Here is a 15,182-nt window from a genome sequence, read left to right as displayed (position 1 = left end):
CAGACACATATGTAATGTATCATTCTATATACTTGTATTTATTTTATATAATATATAATAAAAATCAAACTGAAGGCTTTTTGAGATGCCACTCTGGCCAACATTGTATTCTGCAAGGAAGAAAAATGATGATGGTGGTGGTGGAAAGGATATCATTTTCATTGAAATTTTAAATGCAAGCATCTTGGCATTTTGCTAAACGGAAAATGATGCCTTGAGGCAGGGGTCCTAGCTAATTTGTCCCTGTCTTTATGGTCTAGCATAGTGCCTGGCACATATTAGGCACTCAAATGTGTATTGATGGGCTTCCCTGGTGGCGCAGTGGTTGAGAGTCCGCCTGCCGATGCAGGGGACACGAGTTCATGCCCCGGTCCGGGAAGATCCCACATGCCGCGGAGCGGCTGGGCCCGTGAGCCATGGCTGCTGAGCCTGCGCATCCGGAGCCTGTGCTCCACAACGGGAGAGGCCACAACAGTGAGAGGCCCATGTACCACAAAAAAAAAAAGTGTGTATTGAATTAGATTTTCCCTTCTCTCATATAATTTTCTCTTTGGTTCTGCCAGTGCTTATAGTTTGTACCTCTATCATAATACTCATCGTACTTGTTGCATTAGGAATAAGTTTGGTTACTAATAAAAAGAAAACTTGGTAATAGTGGTTTATACAATTACTCCAAAGCTTGGCAGTCCAAGACTGACGCAGCAACTCATGATGTCATCAAGGAACCAGCTCCTCCTCCTTTCTTGTCTACTGTCCTTGTATAGGGGTTTTTATTTTCATGGTTAAAAGATGACTTTTGGCCCTCCAGGAGGTATATCTACAATCTAGGAAGGAGAAAGAAACGTGAGAGGGCAAAGAGTAAACAGTATGATCATTGAAAGGTCTTGCCTTATTGTTTGGGAATGAAAACCCTCCCCAGGGACTCCCACTTATATCTCATTACATAGAACTATGACACATGGCCACCTCTAGCTGCAGAAGTAGCTAGGAATTGGAATATTTGGCTTTTCAGCCCATATAGCATGGGAAGCCAAGGGAGAAGAGATTGAAGTGGGTGTTTATGAAGGCAACCTACAGGTCTGCCCTACAGGTTTTTTAGTTACTTCAGACAAATTTATTTTTCTTGGTGTACTGTAAGTCTGTAGAGAACAAAGGATGTGCTTTGGTAATCTTTGAATTACCCACAGTGACTACCAAGAGTCTGTCACAGCACTTATCACAGTGTCTAAGACATTGTGGCTGCTCCATCATTGTTGTTGTATTTTATTTAATTTCAATTTTGAAATAAGAACTAGGCAGGAATTAGTGACTCTGGTTTCTCTGAATATGATGGAATCCGTAGATTTCTCTTTGGTGACTCATTTCCTCATATCAACATTGGAAAATTACCTGGAGCTTTCCTGCTTCAATTTGGCCCATTAGAGAGGACAATTTAACAGTAATATTGCTGGGATTATTTGCAATATAACTCAGAAAACAGGGTGGGAAGGAAATCATATAAAAATATGGTAAACAAGGGCTTTTTCAAGAAAGGTAAAAAGGTAAGAATTAGGATTATATATTGTAATCAAAGAAAAGATTAGCAATTGAAAGTTAAGAACAGTCTAATTTAAAATATTTTAGCCACTAAGGGGAAAAATAAGTACAGTTCATTCATTTAAATCTCAAATTGCTCTTCTATATCTATACTCTTTCTCCTTCAAAACAGATCCTGTTCTTCCCTCTATCATATTCTTAATTATAAATCATGGAGAATCAAGATAAAACAATTAAGCATGAAGATTCAGAACCATCCTCAGAGGTGAATCACACAGCCTCCAGGTGTCAAGTACCACAGGTATGATCAAATGTAGAACATCCCAACCATTTCCTTAAGGAGGGGACTACTTTTCCAAATCTATGACAGAATTGTGTTCTCTTCATTCTCTATCACTCAATTAACAATTCTCCCCATTCTTAAATCCCCAAACTGGTGTAGTAGGTGTGACTGCCAGTTTTCCTAGATAGTCATTAGCAACTGGCCCTACGTGGAGAGCCTGTGAAGTGCTTTGTGTTCCCAGCCTAAGCCCTAGAATGATTCTGGTTTCTTCCGTCTTTATTGCTTAAATTAAAGTAAATGAATGAATGTGAATTTGGTTTCGCCACAGATGATTATCTCTTTCTGAATCACTCTGACATATTTACCAACTATGGTCTTGAATCATATTTTAAATAGGCTAATTTTTAAACCCAGTATTGAAAATCATAATGAGATTTTATGTGACTCAAGCATTTATAATTCTACAAATAGTGACTCAATGGTAAATACTCTTCACATAGTTTGTTCTTATTCTGAGCATTCTCCAATTAGCTAGTAATAAAGCTGTGCTTTTCCTCTGTAAAGTGTTAGCCTTGATTCTAGCAACAGAAATTTGATTTGTGATGTGATGGCTCAGTAACTATAAAAATGTACAGCAAATATATAGTTTTAAGGATTTTTTAATTGCTCTAAACACAGGAGGAAACAGTTATGAACCCCAGAGGTATAGATGGAAATGAACCAACAGAAGGAAGTAACCTACTGAATAGCAATGAAAAAATGCAAGAAACACCAGCTGAACCAAATCACTTGCAAAGACTAAGACAGACATTTGCTTGCCCTCCACGTGGTTTACTGGATAGAGTAATAACAAATGGTATGTAAATGATAAGGATGAATTCAGAACAAGAGGGTAAAAGATGAAGTTGTTATAATGAGAGATTCCAAAGTAATATGATTTAAAGGACACAAAGACGTTTACTTCTCTCTCACATAAAAACTACAAGGTGAACAATTCATAACGGTATGTAGCTTTGCTCCATAGTCATTCAAGGTCCCAGGCTGACAGGGCTCCACCATTTTCAACACAGGGCTACCAAGAGCAGTGTTGTCACCACCATTCCCGCTAGCAGGAAGAGGGAGAGAGCAGAGGTCAAGGGCATTTTCCTTTTCTGTATCTGAGTAATTTCACAGGATTACGTTAGGCCTCCAGTGAGAAAAATGACTGAGCAATTACTTATAAACAGAAAAGCACCAAATAAATGTTGGTTGTTATTACTGTTAAGTCATGCCACTAATGTTTGAGCAAACACAGCTCAATTTATACTTCCAAACAAATCCATCATTTTGTAAGTAAAGATCCTGGTTTCCAATTCAACTTATTGCTGCTATTACTTAAAATTGGGGGGTTAAGGAGGGGGAATTTATCTCTGCACTATTTTGATGTGTTAGGGTTGGGCTATATTTGTCTTTTAGGAATGGATTTGGTCTTTGGAGGCATCCCAACATTATTCTGATATCAATTTGATGAATAAATGGACGTTCAATTTCAGTAATGTTGTTTTTGTTCAAAAAGGAAGTTGTGTGCATGTATACTGCATGTATATTGGAGGATGTGTAATATAGTAAGAAAAAGGAGAATGGGGTTGAAACTTCTCTATAAAGGCAAATTTAAAGACAGTTTCAAAAATTGTGTTGAGGAATGACAGCATCATTACATATATGGCTTCCCCCAGTAAATATGTTGAAGAATGTAACATGTTTGATCTAGAAGTTATATTTACTGAAGAATCAGGCTCACTTCTTTATACATATACTTCATTTGTGAGCTCTGAAAAACATTTTTATCATTCGCCACTGGGACAATGGAAGCCAAGTATGATACGTTATACTGTACTTCAGGCTCTAGATATGTTTTTAATGAAATTAGGGAAGTTTCTAAACCAGCATGAGAAAAAAGTCTCAAAGTTTACTTAAAACATGTAGAGAAAACCAGGTTCCGGAATATACACTAGTTGAGAAGGCAACAGATAGTTTAATACCTGTACTGTTCTTTTTATTTTTTTTAAACTTTCACCGTTCAAGTTATGACACACTTCTAGTTAAAACCTGTGCACTACAATGGATGTGGATTGCATTAAGGAAAGGGGTATAAAAGAATGATGTGATTTGGAGACTATAAAATTTATAAAATTTTATAAAATTCTATAATCATTGTCCTTAAAGCTGCCTGAGAAATGGGGACTCACGATACATAAACACCTCTCACTTGTTTTCTTATACTTCCGTTTCTGAGGCTTACAAGACTGCTTTTTTTCCCTGTACTCTTTCCTGTGACCCTTCATCATGCAAAGTATTCTTCTTAAGAAGTAAATCTTACATGTGAAAATATTAGTTTTCAAAATTGTAGATAAGAAATAAATTATTAATTGAATTAAACATGATTTAGAGAAACCTTATACATGTACACTCACTATGTATTCAGAATTTCATTTTGAGTATGAGGAGGGAAAAGGGAAGTTAGAGGTTTTTTTTGAAAAGTAGTATAAACGTATGGGCACCAAGGGGGGAAGGTGGCAGGGGTGGGGTGGTGGTGGGATGAACTGGGAGATTGGGATTGACATATATACACTGATACGTATAAAATAGATACCTGCTGTATAAAAAAAAAGTACAATTTTTAAAAAAAGTAATGTTGAAGTGGAAAACCCTTAATTCTACCTTTCTGAATTAGTATCAAACTAGGTTTATGCTGTGATAAGATACAAGTTAGTAGCTGGCAATTCCTGATTTCCCATTATTTTTCAGCTCCTGTTACAAATTTCAGCCCCGATAGCCAATTGGGAAATACTGAAGGCCCCTTTGTTATTTTGTTGTAATAGCATCATAAGCCTAGAAAATCTGGAACAATTCTGTAAGGGTTTAAAAAATGGGACATTGGACGTGATCTCTAGCAATATGTAGAGGAGACTCAATGAATAATCCTTTAACTTATGCCAGTGAAAACATCTGAAAATAATTTAAGGCTTTTATCTGTCAAGAAAACAGGAAGTCATCGGACACCAAAAACAAAGTATAAGTAGGAGAGAGAAATAAACACTCAAGCTGGCCTTCTCTCCAGAGGCTTCTGCAAAATACCAATGAACTTGAGATTTATTCTGAGAACCATGAGTGTATAGGAGGCTTTGCTAGAGCCGCCCAGGTTGGGAGAAGTATCATAGGAGAAGTCATTCTCCCTTACCCACACAAAGGTGGAACCCAATGTGATGGTGGATTTGAGGTAAACCTGCCCTGCAGAGGGGCCCAGTAACTAAACCTGTCTGTCTAAACTGTGGTGCTGGCTGGAGGAGGGGAGAGTCTCCACTAAAAATGGGTAACTTCATTCTGATTTGTACTCCAAATTCATAGAAAAATAACTCAAACTGAAAATATATCTAAAAGTGGTCCCAATTTGTAAGCATCTAAACACATGGTAGAAGCAAATTCAGATCCTATCTGGAAAAACTCAGACTCAAACCTAAGGCTCCAGCAATTCCCAGAGATACAGTTGCAAGGAAGAGCTCACTGTTGCAAGAAAACAAACAAAAAATCATAAATAAATGCACAAGGAAACATCTCAACATTTTCCATTATCAGAAAATAGAATATAAAATATTTTTGATATCTGTAAAGAACCTAAAGAGGAAATAGCAAGTATGAGTACAAAACAACTCTTTATAAAAATGAACAGATTTTAATAAGAACCGAACTGAAGTTCTAGAGATGAAAAATAAAGTACAGTAATTGAAATTTAAAACAGTGAATAGACAACAGAGTAAGTGGAAAGAAAGCTGGTAAACTAGCAAATAGATCTGAACAGATTATGTACAATGCAATACACAAAGACAAAGATGGGAAATATGAAACTAGGGTTAGCAACACGGAGAGGAGAGTGTGACTATTTAATCATAGTTCCAGAAAAAAAAAGAATAGGAAAAATGGGGGAGATAAAATATTTGAAGAAATACAGAATTTATAAAAAGCATAAATCCTAAGCAAACCAAAAGGAAGCCATTCCTAAACATATACTGAATTTGCAGAAAGCCAAAGGAAAAGAAAGATCTTAAAACCAACCAAAGAAAAAGAATTCCCTAAAAGAGCTGAAATTAGACTTACAAAACAGTAACAAAAGACAGAAAACCAAGGAATAATATTTTCAAGGAACTGAAAGTAACTCTCAACTTAGAATTGTATACATAGATAAGCTATCTTTTAAGAATGAGAATAAAGATGATTCCAGATAAATAAAACTAAAAATTTGCTACCAGCAGACCTTCATGAGAAATATAGCATGCTCTGCTACAGAGTGTTTCTGTACCATGATTTAGTTTATATGCGATGGTAAATAGGGAACTGTATCAGTGTAATATGGAGTTTGCATTTTTGTACATAATTTTTCCTGGCATATTAATCTTTAACATCATCGAGCAATAGCAAATAAGTACAAAGTGAATTGAACCCTTCCCCCAAGAAAGATCAGGTATATACTTTATTACAACTAAAGATAAAGACTTACTAACTTTAAAGATAAAGCCTTTTAAAAAGCTGAGCACCCTGGGTAAGTACCTTCCTTTGAGGCGGTTAGTTGTTCTCTTAGAGACGTCAAAGACTTAAACTTTCCACGACATTAAGCTGTCTAATGAAGCCACGTGTGATGAAGAAGCTGCCAACACTTACCTCAGTTAAAAAACAAAACAAAACAAAACATTAACAACAACAAACCATTTGATTGATGGAGAAGGCTACAGTCTGGATAGGATTTGACGGAACTACTCTCTGCTTAGAGCAAATGCTCTCAAGATTCTGCATCTTGAAATAGTAAGTGTGGTTCCAGTGTTGAAGTCTGCAAAGAAGAGGTTGACTATGGGAGATACAAATATTAGTGGAGATTTAACTGTGCTGGTACTTTTATTAGGATCGTTGTTGTTTCTGTTAGTGCTTTGGTCACAAGTTTTGAGTTGTGAGTAGTCTGCCCAACTCTCTTTTTTCCATGTGCCTTTCTATTGTCAATGTACGATTTTGTAGAACACAAGGTTTTCAAACAGGGAAACATATTTCACATTCTAACAGACATGCCTCTGCTAAAGGAAATACTTCAGGCAACAAAATAATTGTCGAGATGAAAGGTTTGAGATGCCATAATGAATGATGATGAAAGAAAAAGGTAAGTATGTAGGTAATTCTAAACAAACTGACAATAGAAAAGAAGCAATAGTTAAACAATAAACAATAATGCTTAATTCAAGGCAGAACTAAAATACTGGAGTGTGATTGTTAAAGTGTTCTCATGTTTCTGTGAAGAGAAATATATAGATATATAGATAGTGACTCGCTTTTTATTAACTGATGAATATTTATGGTAAAATTATAAGGAAAAATAAGGGAATAGTTTTTAAAAAATCCAAGATAGTAGTTTCTTCTGGCAGTGTGAAAGCAGATGGGCGATGGGATTAGAAAGAGCACACAGGTGGATGCAAAGGCACTGTGGTAATATCCTACTTTTTAAGGTGCTTGGAAATTACCCAGTTTTTTATATTACTGATGTTCTTTAAAACTTACACATGATTATAAATATTTGTATGTGTCTTCATTTTTTTTTAATGTTTAGATTATATTAAAACCTGCAGATGACCACTCCTTGGTAGAAACTAGTTTTCCTCGTTTATTTCAGTTACCATGGTGGTTCTTCTGTGGGCTGTAGTTTGGTCAATTACCGGCCCTGAATGTCTTCCTGGAGGAAACCTGTTTGGAATTATAATCCTATTCTATTGTGCTATCATTGGAGGTAAACTTTTCGGGCTCATTAAGTTACCTACATTACCTCCACTGCCTCCCCTTCTGGGTAAGTGCTAAACACATCCTGTTTACTTCAGAGTAAGTCATATTTAAGTCATATTATGGAAATAATATATAATGGTGTGCCTCTCATGCCCTCTTCCTAAATCCACATTCTTTGACACCATGTTGGTAGCTTAACATCAGCCATGGTGGAAGTATCTTTAAGACAGAACTCAGCAAGTGCTACAAATCAGGGCTTACTATATTGTTAGTCATTCACATCACTGACAAACAAGTGAAGTTCCAACCTGCATTTTCATTGGTTCATTTTCATCTTACTCATTAACATAAACAAACTTATTAGCCGATATTCATGGTGACACTATACTCGCTCGTCATAATGTGAATGACTTCTTTGCTAAGCCAGATAGTAGTCAAGCATTTATTTGTAATCTGATTTTGTCAATTCATTGTTGAACTGCAACCGTAGTTGTTTATGGATCTGGAGTTCAACAATGAAAAACAATGAAAGCATTCTATGAGAATCGATTGGCTCTATAGAATTTACAGCGATGATTCTTGCATATTTATAAACTGTATTCTGCACGTCCCTTATATCAGTAAAATTTATAATAAATATGTAAATATATAAATACACACACACTTTTTTGGACAGCTACTTATTAAGCATTTACCAGCACACCATTGGCTGTATTGTATTATCATGCTTATTAAAATAATTTAGCCAAAAATATTCTTCCAGAGGCCATGAGAACTGTCCAAACATGAAACACATGAAAATTAGTCTTAACACTGGACATTATATCTTTAATATTTCTTCAAAGAATTCCATATTACAAAATTTTAATTTACCACTTTCATTATACCACAAAAGGCATTTTGTGTCCTTTTCTAACAGATTTATAAATCACTAAGTTTTATTTAAAAATCACATATCTTTCACACATATATATTTGCACACAATTCCTGAGTAACAATTTTTCCTGTTATTTTATGTTAGTGAGGACAATCAATATTGGCTAACAAAGACCAAAATTACTTGCTTTTGAATTTGTGGTCAGCAGTTGAAGCTAAATATAAAAAGAAGTAGAGTTATTTACATTTGACCATGCACTATTTCTCAATATACTTTTCAATTTTAGGTAAAAATAAAGTTATTTTGCTTAATTCATATTATTTATCATGAGTGCTTTTTGTTCTCTAAAGTTATGAACTGAATTATTGTTAAAATGAGTTGTTTCTAAATATGCCTGTATGCTGTGATAAAGGGTTGGCAATCCACCTCTTTTGTAAATAAGGTATTATCGGAGCACACCCATGCTCATTCATTCACATATTGTCTGTGGCTGCTTTCACACTACAATGGCAGAGTAGAGAAGTTGTGAAAGAGACCTTGTGGCCCACAAAGCCTAAAATATCTCTTATCTGACCCTTGACAGAAAATGTTTGCTGACTCATGCATCTAAATCAGTGCTTCTCAAACTTTATCATGCAGAAAAATGACCTTGGGACCTTGTTAAAATGCAGATTCTAATTAAACAGATCTGGGGGTGGAGCCTGAGATTCTACATTTTTAATAAGCTAATTATAAGTTTTCAAACATGGTTGTGCATAGGAATCACCTCATGAAGGCTTTTAAAAGCTGATGCCCAGAGATTCTGAATTAATTGATGTGGCATATGCCCTGGGCATCAGAATTTTTAAAAGTTCCCCAAGTGATTCTAATATGCAACCTAAGTTGAGACTGCTGTTCTAGGCTCCATGAAAATACACTTTATACCTCATCCTTTTTTTTTTTCCATTCTATGCCTATTATTACAACAAACTAAGTATACCACATTGCCAAGTGGTACAGACTTGGGCTTTGAGATCTCATGAAATCTCCTGGGGTGACTGCAATTATTCTGAAAGATCACATACGTTATATATCTTAGCATCCCTTTTTGTAGTGTTGCACCTGTGATAGAAAAAAGTTTACCACTTTTTATTGTAGTAGGGCCAGTAACTAAAACCGAAATATTATCTGAATCCATAAAGACTTGTTGAGACAGAATATGTGTGATGATTGCCTGTTCTATATTTTCATAAGCTCATTGAAATAATTGCTAGAGATAGAGGATGAAGGAGAATTTTTTTTATTCCCCAAATAAACGTGAAAACAGTTGCCCTGGAACACTTTCCTTTGCCCATGGTCTGGGCTGATGTGACCACCTGATTTTGATTTGGATATTCCCTTCTTGCCTCTGAGCCCACATGGGCCTTTCCTTTCGTTGTGGGGAGAAGAACACCTTTCCTAATAGAAGGGTATTATTCTTTTTTCTCTTAATTTGTGTTATGGAAATCTTTTTAAATATGCAAAAGTTATCAATACATGACCAATCTTATTTCATCTACTCCCAAGTTTTTTTGAAGCACATTATAATTGAAAAAAATTTCCATAATACAAATTAGAAAAAAAGAAGAATAGTCCTATATCAAAGGAGGTGTTCTTTCCTCCACAACCTACATGAGAGGGAGAGGCCAACGGGGGCTCAGAGGCAAGAAGATGCCTGCCAAGTCCATATCAGGTGGCCAGAGCAATCCAGACCATTAGCAAAGGAAACTGGTTCCCAGGGAAATTTTCACACTCATTTGGGGAACAAAAAAATGCTCCCTTCCCCCCTAAAACTCCAAAAAAAGCCCTCTTAACATATTTTTGAATTCTTGTTAGATTATTATTCTTTTTGATTCCAGGTAGTTATATGCTATAATTAATTTAGGACTGGTTTAGATCCACATTTTAAGTTTCAGTAAGGAACTATTGACGTATTAATGAAACATAAGGTTAGTGCAGCATTTTGGGCTTGGTAATTAATCAATATCTATGAAAATGAAATATGCCTGTACCCTAGGGCTTAACATTTCCACTGCTAGGGATTATCCTGTGGATATACTTACACAAACCTACAAACATGTAAGCTCCATATGGACAAGGACCACGTTGGTCTAGCTGCTATCTGTATTAACAGGGTATCATAAGGGTCTGGCATGTAGTAGGCACTTAATAAATACTTGATGTATGAACTGTGCTCATTTCAGCACTGTTTGTAATGAAAAATCTTAAAGTCCATTAATTGGTTCCAAAATTATGGTACTTCCAAACAATGAGATACTATTGCAGCTATTATAAAATAAGGCAGATATATATATCAATGGGAATATATCCAGGATATATTGTTAAATGGGGAAATATTATACAATGGTATATAAACATGCTTTCATTTGTGTCCAGCACACACACACACACACACACACACACACACACACAAAAGCACACACACAGGCATGCTTAAATAGGTATAGAAACTTTTTGGAAGGGCACAAATAATCCTTAACAATGAAAACCTTTGGGGAATGAAGATCAAAAGTTGCCCTTGGGGGCTTCCCTGGTGGCGCGGTGGTTGAGAGTCCGCCTGCCGATGCAGGGGACACAGGTTCGTGCCCTGGTCCAGAAGATCCCACATGCCGTGGAGCGGCTGGGCCCGTGAGCCATGGCCGCTGAGCCTGCACGTCCGGAGCCTGTGCTCCGCAATGGGAGAGGCCACAACAGTGAGAGGCCCTCACTTTACACTTGTCAGTAATTTTTAATTTTACCATAAGCATATATTATTCTTCTCATTATTCTTTTAAAAATAGTTATTGTAGGCTAGTTTATATTTTCACAAATTCTAGAAAGACCATGACTGCAGAATTCAGAACTTAGAGACCTTCTTCCAGATCAAATGGCAGTGATGAAAGATGCCTGGGAGTGATGCTCCTTTACCTAACGGTGTCTGGGGCAAGTCACAAAAAGCCACACGGGTAATTCTTTTCTGTTCTCAAAGCTTACATTCAAAACATCCCAACACTAGTAAATTTGTCCAGTCATATAACGGGTGGTGCTTATAAGGACATGGTGAGAAGAGGGTAGTGCTGGAGAACGGAGGGTGGAAGCCTCACAGTATCTGCTGGAGAAGTCTTTCCCTTTGCATGGGCATGAAGTATTATCACTGAGGGCAGGATTCCCTTACAAACGACTCAGTTTCCTCAGTCACACTCAGCTACTTGCAGTTTCTAGAAGGTCACACTTCTTTTTCATACCTTGGAAGAAACTGCTTTCTCTTTCAGAAACTTTTCAACTCCCCGGCCTCTTTACCCCTTTTCTCCTTCTTTGCACCCCTCTGACTCTCCCCTCCCGTCTCAGCTCATACAATACCTCCTCATGCTTTCATAAAATTCAGATTGTCCATTTGTCTTGCTCCCCTAGAGGCTGAAAGCTTGTTGAGGTGTAGTACCCAGTTTTTGTCCATTATTATATCTCTAGTGCCTATTATAGTATCTAAAATACTGAAGGCATTTGGTGAATGTTGAACGGCTGAACGAAAAAAGAGTCACCAGCTGACATGACAGAGCAATGTCCATTTCATCATAACTCACCTTAAGCCTTTGCAGAGCAGGTTATGTAGTGTCTTTTTTTCTTAAATTATCCTGTTTGAAGGTAAAATGGAATCCATATAGGTATTTATTGACATTTCAGGTAATCCGACATAGGCAATATTGTCAGGAGCTCTTTGCTAGTTGCACACAAAGGGATGACTAAGTTGGACATTGTACTTTTTTTAATATTTATTTTATTTATTTATTTTTGGCTGCGTTGGGTCTTAGTTGTGGCACACGGGATCTTCATTGTGGTGCGCGGGCTGCAGAGCAAGTGAGCTCAGTATTTGCGGCACGTGGACTTAGTTGCCCTGCGGCATGTGGGATCTTAGTTCCCCGACTAGGGATCGAACCCACGTCCCCTGCATTGCGAGGCAGATTCGTAACCACTGCACCACCAGGGAAGTCCCTGGACATTGTATTAAAACATTTTACATTTAGAATTTGATCACACTTTCTATCCAAATACTGCGTCCTGTTTCTCCCTTTCAGGTTCAGTTATTTAGGAATTATTAATTATTCTAATCTGTTGTTTTTATCTTCGTATTAAAGCCTTGTCTTAGCTCCTCTAATTTATTATATTATTTTAATTAAAAGCTTAACCTAATTTCACCTAACTGATAAGCAATAAAGGAAGTATTTCCTAGGATTATAGGGTAGTCTCTTTCACAGCTAAAGTGCCAAAACCTATTGCCTGTATTTGAAAACTAACTAAAGAGCTGTTTGACTTTTCCATTCTAGGCATGCTGCTTGCTGGGTTTCTCATCAGAAATATCCCTGTCATCAGTGATAACGTACAGATCCAGCACAAGTGGTCTTCTGCTTTGAGAAGCATAGCCCTGGCTGTCATATTGGTTCGCGCTGGTCTTGGGCTTGATTCAAATGTATGAAGTACAAATTTCTAATTATTGACTAGGAATTTTGTTCCTTCACCACTGCCAGTGTTTAGAATCACTGAGCTTTGAGAAATGGAAGTGGGCATTGTGCATGACATTCTCAAGAAGAGAAGAGAATCTGTTTCATGCAGAACTCTCCCCAGAAGATGTCCCCATACTCTTTCTTGGAGAAAGGTGGAGTTACTATGTGGGGACAGCACCAAGAATAAAGGCCCCCCCCTTTTCTCTGACAGAGCTATGGGCCATAGTTATAAATTATGGTCATGAGAGAGAAGACATCATATTTTTGGCATGCGAAGCCCTATATAAGAGTTGAGGGCTAACTGTACTGGCTCAGGAAACTGCCTCCTATATAGAATGAGTCTCAAGTATGAGGTTTTTAAATGCTTTTTTACATTAGGAATGAATTAAAACAATTAAATGAATTTTACAATTAAATGAATGTTTTGATTTAGAAATGCATGTTTTGGGGGACGGAGGTTTTCACCCAAGCCTCATTTGGGGACCATAAATTATAAATAAAGCTAACCCTGAGAGGGTTAAATCAGCTAGCGTGGGGATAATGAGCACAGACTCTGGAAGCAGCCTGCCTGGGTGCAAACCTAGCTCCACAACTCACCAATGTCATGATCATAGGCAAATCACTTTAACTTGAGCCTTTTTAGTTGAGGACATCTACAAAATGGGCATAATATTACCTATGTCGTAGGGCTGCTATGAGGAATAAATAAGCTAGCTCTAAACACTTAGAACACTAGATGTTCTAAGTGGAACATTCCTGGAAGATTTGTGATGATCCAGATGTGGGCTGAATATTGAAGCAAAAGCATTTAATGTCATAATCTCTGCATGTCTTTAGAGAAGTATTTTATGTCTAATTTTCTATTGCAGGCCCTGAAGAAGTTGAAGGGTGTTTGTGTAAGATTATCCTTGGGTCCTTGTCTTGTGGAGGCGTGTGCGTCTGCTCTTCTTGCCCACTTCCTCATGGGTTTACCATGGCAATGGGGATTTATGCTGGGGTAATGGTTTTTCTTTATTTTATGAAAATATGCACAGACATTTAGGGCTTTCACTGATTCCTTACAAGAGAACACGTAATAGCATTTTCTTAAGGACATCAAAAAATACAACATCGATATCAGCATAATCTAAATATTATAACTTCAAATGATAGTATATGTGTATAGTGTATGTCTAGCTTTTGCAGTGATTATAATAATTTAAACTATTGAAGAAGTAATGATCTTTTACCTATGCGTGATTCCAGACTGGTGAGAGAGATGCCAGATCTCACCTCAGAGTCTGGTATAAAGGATAATAAATGTATCAACGGTCATCAACACCCAGAAGTGTTTTCCTCCTTCTTTTGTCACTAGACTGTTTGATTAGATGGTTCTGCTGTCTCTTCCTTCCACTGTCAGTTCTTATTTCTAATGGTTAAAAGCCATGAGAATTAAATAAATATGAAAGTACTTAGAATTTAGTACTAGTGCGTATGCAACAAGTAAGAAGTTCTTATTTCTCAGGGTTATGACCCTGGAGCTATACTGCTTGGATTCAAATCCCAGCTCTATGACTTTGCGTTATGCAATCTTTGGCCAGTTAGTTAATCTCTCTGTGCCTCAGTTTACTCATTTGCAAAACAAAGATAATGATTGTAGCTCTTTCATGGCGTTATTGTGAGGATTAAATTAATAGATGTAAAGTGCTTAAAATGGTGTTCGGCACGTAGTAAGCACATAAAGTGCTTTCTGGTGTTACTACTGCTGCCATTATGAGTGTCACTGTCATTATGGCCTTTTCTTTCTAATCTGTTGTCTTATTTTACATACTCAATCCTGGTAAAAGGCCAAACGTCACTGGGTTCCAATCCAAAAAGTCTGTGGCCATGTTTTTCAAACCTCATACCATAACGTTTTGTTTTTAAAAAAAGTTAGATTCCTGGGGCCTAACCCCGTTAGGTCTTCTCTACCATCCATAAACATAACTTTTTAGGCAGCCTAAGTAGTTCTAACACAGGTTATCCATGGCCATACTTTGAAAAAAGTGTTCTATAGAACTTGCATATATGTATGTGTTTCTGGGTTGGTGCTTTGCTCCCATCTGAAAGACTTTAGTTGTCCAAAGTGTAACCTCTAAAAGAGTAGAGGTTATTATACTTTCAACAATAATAATAATAATAATAATGAGTAAGA

General features: G+C 36.9%; 1 protein-coding gene across 1 annotated transcript in view; it reads left to right on the top strand.

The window, feature by feature from the left end:
* Positions 1–15,182, top strand: part of SLC9B2 (solute carrier family 9 member B2) — a 47,887-nt gene that overhangs the window by 10,956 nt on the left and 21,749 nt on the right. Inside the window, exons 2-6 of the mRNA XM_082652721.1 lie at positions 1,709–1,837; positions 2,498–2,675; positions 7,509–7,679; positions 12,833–12,975; positions 13,879–14,006. Of these exons, the coding sequence (XP_082508847.1) occupies positions 1,748–1,837; positions 2,498–2,675; positions 7,509–7,679; positions 12,833–12,975; positions 13,879–14,006 (710 nt within the window). The 5' untranslated portion in view covers positions 1,709–1,747. The remainder of the gene's footprint in view (positions 1–1,708; positions 1,838–2,497; positions 2,676–7,508; positions 7,680–12,832; positions 12,976–13,878; positions 14,007–15,182) is intronic.

The sequence above is a fragment of the Grampus griseus genome, assembly GCF_964374135.1.
Source record: "Grampus griseus genome assembly, chromosome: 4".
Classification (NCBI taxonomy): domain Eukaryota; kingdom Metazoa; phylum Chordata; class Mammalia; order Artiodactyla; family Delphinidae; genus Grampus; species Grampus griseus.
The sequence above is the reverse complement of the archived record's forward strand: the minus strand, read 5'-3'. Positions and strand labels throughout refer to the sequence as shown.